The sequence below is a fragment of the Oncorhynchus clarkii genome, chromosome 5 (assembly GCF_045791955.1).
Source record: "Oncorhynchus clarkii lewisi isolate Uvic-CL-2024 chromosome 5, UVic_Ocla_1.0, whole genome shotgun sequence".
Lineage (NCBI taxonomy): Eukaryota > Metazoa > Chordata > Actinopteri > Salmoniformes > Salmonidae > Oncorhynchus > Oncorhynchus clarkii.
In genome coordinates this window covers 87,469,039-87,476,538 of record NC_092151.1, presented here as the reverse complement: position 1 = coordinate 87,476,538, position 7,500 = coordinate 87,469,039, and the positions used below count along the sequence as shown (strand labels likewise).

The window sequence follows — 7,500 nt, the reverse complement described above, 5'->3', positions numbered from 1 at the left end:
GCCCCTCAGCAGGCCTTTCCTACCGTAGACAGTGAGCTGGACCTTCTTGGACCTGTAGCCAGCTGCGTTGGTTGCAGTGCAGACAAACTCCCCAGACTCTTCCCCGGTGGGGGAGGTGATGTGGAGGCTGCCGTCAGACCCCAGAGAGAAGGACAGACCACCAACGTTCAACAGCTCCCCTCGCTACGGAGAGACAGAGTCATACAGGGCAGGGGTTAGAGATCAGAGGGCATCTCTCTCACTTTAGTAACTTACTTTATTGACATTGAAAGGGGGTGAGAGAATGGGAGTATGAGGAACGGGTGGTGTGTGCATGTGTGTGCGTGTGTGTGTGTGTGTGTGTGTGTGTGTGTGTGTGTGTGTGTGTGTGTTCGCGTGTGGAGATTCAAACTAACTGGACTAAATGTGATCATTCCACATCAATTACACTTTGGTTCCCAACATGTGCTGACGAACTCATTCTATTTATATGACTGAAGGCCAATAAATGTGACCTTAATGTCTACTAACATCTGTCTCAAAAACAATCAAGCACCAGGCAAGAGGGGATCCTTTGTGAGTTGGCCTGGTGGCTTTGGCATGGGATTGATACGTTGGAGAACGCAGGGTGAAGGAATCAGAGAGAATAGGAACAGAGCAGCTGGTGCAGAACTTATCAGAGTCAGGTTTCATATGCCTCTGAAGCCCCATTCACTTTAATAGCATATATTTTGCTAGTCCCTGAAACCAGTGTGTGCATGATGAGAAAAACTGAACCACACACATGCGCACACACACACCCACACTCACGCCCACGCATACGCGCGCACACACTCTCACACACACACATGCACACACACAGTCAAAAGCCTGTTACTGTCTTCTGCCATTGTCTTCCCAGAATCCATTACTGGGAAAGTGATTGATATAGAAATACATAACAGCCCACAGGTGTGTGGAGGAACATTACTGCTCTAAGGACACGTCTCGAGTTCTGTTGGTCCAACACAATGCAACACAACCCAACACAGCCTGACTCTACCCAACACAGCCTGGCTCTACCCAACACAGCCTCGCTCTACCCAACACAGCCTGACTCTACCCAACACAGCCTGGCTCTACCCAACACAGCCTGGCTGTACCCAACACAGCCTGGCTCTACCCAACACAGCCTGGCTCTACCCAACACAGCCTGACTCTACCCAACACAGCCTGGCTGTACCCAACACAGCCTGGCTGTACCCAACACAGCCTGACTCTACCCAACACAGCCTGACTCTACCCAACACAGCCTGGCTGTACCCAACACAGCCTAACTTTACCCAACACAGCCTGGCTCTACCCAACACAGCCTGACTCTACCCAACACAGCCTGGCTGTACCCAACACAGCCTGGCTGTACCCAACACAGCCTAACTTTATCCAACACAGCCTGGCTCTACCCAACACAGCCTGACTCTACCCAACACAGCCTGGCTGTACCCAACACAGCCTGACTCTACCCAACACAGCCTGACTCTACCCAACACAGCCTGGCTCTACCCAACACAGCCTGGCTGTACCCAACACAGCCTGACTCTACCCAACACAGCCTGACTCTACCCAACACAGCCTGACTGTACCCAACACAGCCTGGCTGTACCCAACACAGCCTAACTTTACCCAACACAGCCTGGCTCTACCCAACACAGTCTGACTCTACCCAACACAGCCTGACTCTACCCAACACAGCCTGGCTCTACCCAACACAGCCTGGCTGTACCCGACACAGCCTGACTCTACCCAACACAGCCTGGCTGTACCCAACACAGCCTGACTCTACCCAACACAGCCTGGCTCTACCTAACACAGCCTGACTCTTCCCAACACAGCCTGGCTGTACCCAACACAGCCTGGCTGTACTCAACACAGCCTGGCTCTACCCAACACAGCCTGGTACTACCCATCACAGCCTGGCTGTACTCAACACAGCCTGGCTCTACCCAACACAGCCTGGCTCTACCCAACACAGCCTGGCTGTACCCAACACAGCCTTACTCTACCCAACACAGCCTGGCTGTACCCAACACAGCCTGGCTGTACCCAACACAGCCGGGCTCTACCCAACACAGCCTGACATTACCCAACACAGCCTGGCTGTACCCAACACAGCCTGACTCTACCCAACGCAGTCTGACTCTACCCAACACAGTCTGACTCTACCCAACACAGTCTGACTCTACCCAACACAGTCTGACTCTACCCAACACAGCCTGGCTCTACCCAACACAGCCTGGTACTACCCATCACAGCCTGGCTGTACTCAACACAGCCTGGCTCTACCCAACACAGCCTGGCTCTACCCAACACAGCCTGGCTGTACCCAACACAGCCTTACTCTACCCAACACAGCCTGGCTGTACCCAACACAGCCTGGCTGTACCCAACACAGCCTGGCTCTACCCAACACAGTCTGACTCTACCCAACGCAGTCTGACTCTACCCAACACAGTCTGACTCTACCCAACACAGTCTGACTCTACCCAACACAGCCTGGCTCTACCCAACACAGCCTGACTCTACCCAACACAGCCTGGCTGTACCCAACACAGCCTGACTCTACCCAACACAGCCTGACTCTACCCAACACAGCCTGGCTCTACCCAACACAGCCTGACTCTACCCAACACAGCCTGGCTGTACCCAACACAGCCTGACTCTACCCAACACAGCCTGGCTCTACCCAACACAGCCTGGCTGTACCCGACACAGCCTGACTCTACCCAACACAGCCTGGCTGTACCCAACACAGCCTGACTCTACCCAACACAGCCTGGCTCTACCCAACACAGCCTGACTCTACCCAACACAGCCTGGCTGTACCCAACACAGCCTGGCTGTACTCAACACAGCCTGGCTCTACCCAACACAGCCTGGTACTACCCATCACAGCCTGGCTGTACTCAACACAGCCTGGCTCTACCCAACACAGCCTGGCTCTACCCAACACAGCCTGGCTGTACCCAACACAGCCTTACTCTACCCAACACAGCCTGGCTGTACCCAACACAGCCTGGCTGTACCCAACACAGCCGGGCTCTACCCAACACAGCCTGACATTACCCAACACAGCCTGGCTGTACCCAACACAGCCTGACTCTACCCAACGCAGTCTGACTCTACCCAACACAGTCTGACTCTACCCAACACAGTCTGACTCTACCCAACACAGTCTGACTCTACCCAACACAGTCTGACTCTACCCAACACAGTCTGACTCTACCCAACACAGTCTGACTCTACCCAACACAGTAGATCAGTCCAACTGTTTAGGACAGAGCAGGCCTTTTAGCAGGTGTGTTAAAGTGAGGTCTAGTGCAGGGATCATCAACTAGATTCAGTCGCGGGATGATTTGTTTCTTCAGGGGATGATCGGGGGGCCGGAACATAATTAAGCAAAGAGAGTGTGTGGTATATGGCAATATACAACGGCTAAGGGCAGTTCTTATGCACGACGCAACACGAAGTGCGTGGACACAGCCCTTAGCCGTGGTATATTGGCCATATACCACAAACCCCCAAGATGCCTTATTGCTATTAAAAACTGGTTACCAACGTAATTAAAGCAGTAAAAATAAATGTTTTGTCATACCCGTAGTATACGGACTGATATACCACGGCTGTCAGCCAATCAGCATTCAGGGCTTGAACCACGCAGTTTATAATTACAAATAATTTGTAGACTGCATATTGACCGCAAGAAGCCTAAACAGATTTGCTTGACTAAAACATAACAATTTCAATCCTTGTTTACATTTGTATACGATCACGTGTCTCTCTACTATGTGTGGGAATACCTGGGAACACATTTCCACAATTAAAATCACTTGGAGCTCATTTCCTGGTGTTTTTACAGTCTTCTATGTTCAACAATGAACAAAACAATGACCAATTGTATTCTTTTTTTGGGAGAGCCAAATAAAACCACCCGCGGGCCAAATAAAACCATGATCAATGTTCTAATGGGAAATGTCTTTATTCCACACAGTCTCTAGCTCCACAGTCTCTAGCTTCACACAGCCTCTAGCTCCACACAGCCTCTAGCTCCACACAGCCTCTAGCTCCACACAGCCTCTAACTCCACTCAGCCTCTAGCTCCACTCAGCCTCTAGCTCCACACAGCCTCTAGTTCCACACAGCCTCTAGCTTCACTCAGCGTCTAGCTCCACTCAGCGTCTAGCTCCACTCAGCCTCTAGCTCCACACAGCCTCTAGCTCCACACAGCCTCTAGCTTCACACAGCCTCTAGCTCTACACAGACTCTAGCTCCACACAGGCTCTAGCTCCACACAGACTCTAGCTCCACACAGACTCTAGCTCCACATAGCCTCTAGCTTCACTCAGACTCTAGCTCCACACAGCCTCTAGCTCCACACAGATTTTAACTCCACACAGACTCTAACTCCACACAGACTCTAGCTCCACACAGCCTCTAGCTCCACACAGCCTCTAGCTTCACACAGCCTCTAGCTTCACATAGCCTCTAGCTCCACACAGCCTCTAGCTCCACACAGGCTCTAGCTCCACACAGACTCTAGCTCCACATAGCCTCTAGCTCCACACAGCCTCTAACTCCACACAGCCTCTAGCTCCACACAGCCTCTAGCTCCACACAGCCTCTAGCTTCACTCATCCTCTAGCTTCACACAGCCTCTAGCTCCACACCCTCTAGCTTCACACAGTCTCTAACTCCACACAGCCTCTAGCTCCACACAGCCTTTAGCTCCACACAGACTCTAGCTCCACACAGTCCCTAGCTCCACACAGTCTCTAGCTCCACACAGTCTCTAACTCCATACAGCCTCTAACTCCACACAGCCTCTAACTCCACACAGCCTCTAGCTCCACACAGCCTCTAGCGCCACACAGTCTCTAGCACCACACAGTCTCTAGCTTCACACTACCCCTTCAAACCCCCACCCCTTCATTCCCACACAGCATAATGCCATACCATATATGTGTAACTATAAGTGGATGTGAGCACACAAACACAGGTACAAGCACGTCCAGGTCCAGAACAGATAGAGTACATTACACTAATAGGAAAAAGGCTGTCATGAGTTCCCACGTGTTTATTTTTATTTTACCTTTATTTAACTAGACAAGTCAGTTTAAGAACAAATTCATATTTACAATGACAGCCTACCCCCTTGGCCAAACCCTTCTGTCCTGGTTCTGGTTATAAGTACTATACCAGGAATCCAGACTTACAGATTGATTGACTGATTGAATTTAATAGACTATTTAAAAACATAATGGCGCCAAACATAATGGCGCTCCAGAAGGTGATACCTCCACATACAATTGAAGAAAATCATTGAGGATAACACAATAAAGCTTATTTACATTGTGGTGCTTTGAAGAGGGAAGGGGGAAGAGGGAAGGGGGAAGGGGGAATGGGGAAGGGGGAAGGGGGAATGGGGAAGGGGGAAGGGGGAATGCAACAAGGTTAGGCGGCAATAGTAATGGCAACAGACAATGACAGACAATATTGTTGTTTGATTCATAACATGAGATAATTAGTACAAATCCCTTTCCTAATAAATGACTATGTACAGGTACATGTCCCTTGTCTCACATGTCATTAATATATAAAACAATCAATACCTAATATGTATGAGACAATCACAATATTATAAACAACAGGCACCAAAAGGCAGACCATATGCTATCTCTGGCATGTTATTCTCATCCATGCACTACAATTCACTTTTGAGGCATGCTACTATTTAGCCAAGTTCCAAATTCTTCTGAGGACTATTCCAAAGAATGGCAGCTGAGTTTAAAAACGTTTATTTCCCCCATAAACACTTTAACATCTTAAAGGAACAACGTTTTCACTCCTTCTAGTTGAATATTTATGGTTATCCCTTAATAAGGTAATGTAGCGACATAGGTACCTGGGGACCAGGCTGTGGACAATCTGATGTACAAGACACAATTCAATCTGAGAGATTCTCTCCTCCACTTTGAACCATCTAAGGCTTTCAAAGAGGGAATGGTCAAGATGAGTAAATGCTGGAAGTTTAAGAATAATCCTGACTAATTTGTTCTGAGATGTCTGCAATTTATTTTGAATTATCTTAGGGGCACTATTGTACAAGGAAGAGCACGTATAGACAAAGTGGCACTGAACAAGAGCCTATGCCAATGCCCCCAATGCATTCTTATCCACATATTTGAAGGTTCTTGACAGAAACCTAATTTTACTTTGGTTCACTTTGGAGATAACATTTTGTGCCATGCTTTCCCCTGTCATATGGTTATCTAGCACATATCCAAGATAATTAACATAGTATTTTGCTTTGACTACTATGTCACCTACTACCACCTAAAAATCTGGGGATTTCCTCAGTTTCACTTTGGACCCGAACAAGATGGACTCTCTTTTTCCAAGGTGAAGAGACAGCTTATTGTCATAATGCCACTTCATATAATGCTTTCATACCCTACATTACTCATCTCATATGTATATACTGTACCCTATATCATCTACTGCATCTTGCCATCTTGATGTAATGTATCACTAGCCACTTTAAACAATGCCACTTTTATATGTTCACATATCCTACATTACTCATCTCATATTTATATACTGTACTCTATACCATCCACTGCATCTTGCCTATGTTGTTCTATACCATTACTCATTCATATATTTTTTTATGTACATATATTCTTATTCATTCCTTTACACTTGTGTGTATAAGGTAATCGTTGTGAAATTGTTGGGTTAGATTACTCGTTGGATATTACTGCATTGTCGGAACTAGAAGCACAAGCATTTCGCTACACTCGCATTAACATCTGCTAACCATGTGTATGTGACAAATAAAATTGGATTTGATTTGATTTAGCCATTTACTGACATTCAGAAGTGCAGCACTGAGGGCTTTCTCAACCACATTTTTGTCTTTGAGGGAAACCAACAGTGCAGAATCATCTGCATAGAGGAAAAGGTCACATGTACAGGCAGATTTCAGATCATGTATATACAATAGAAAGAAAAGTGGACCCAGCATACTCCCTTGGGGTACCCCGCAGTTCAAGATTTTGGGTTTAGATATGGTCCCATCCACATCCACCATCTGTTTCTTCCTTGCAGATAAGAGCTAACCCTTTTTACTGCTAAGTAATTAAAGCCCATGACTATTAGTTTGATTAACAGAATCTAATGATCCACTGTATCAAACGCCTTTTGGAGATCTAACATAACCATACCACACAATTCCCTCCATCTACTTCCTTCCTTATGTGGTCAGTTATATATAGTAGGCAAGTGTTGGTGGAATGGAATGTTCTAAATCCAGATTGGAGCTCATATAATAGGTTATGTAAGGAAATATAACTATCAATGGATGTACAGAAACACATAACAGTATGCCTTTAATGAGAGGAACAAAACAAAAACAAATGAATTCATTGCACATCCATTTCCCCTGTCTCTCTCTCTATCTGTATGTCTCTCTCTGTCTGTCTGTCT

General features: G+C 47.3%; 1 protein-coding gene across 1 annotated transcript in view; it reads right to left on the bottom strand.

Annotated features, from left to right (window-relative positions):
• The window catches only part of LOC139409507 (hemicentin 1), a 242,956-nt gene that overhangs the window by 102,972 nt on the left and 132,484 nt on the right, over positions 1–7,500 (bottom strand). Inside the window, exon 21 of the mRNA XM_071154768.1 lies at positions 24–183. Within this exon, the coding sequence (XP_071010869.1) occupies positions 24–183 (160 nt within the window). The remainder of the gene's footprint in view (positions 1–23; positions 184–7,500) is intronic.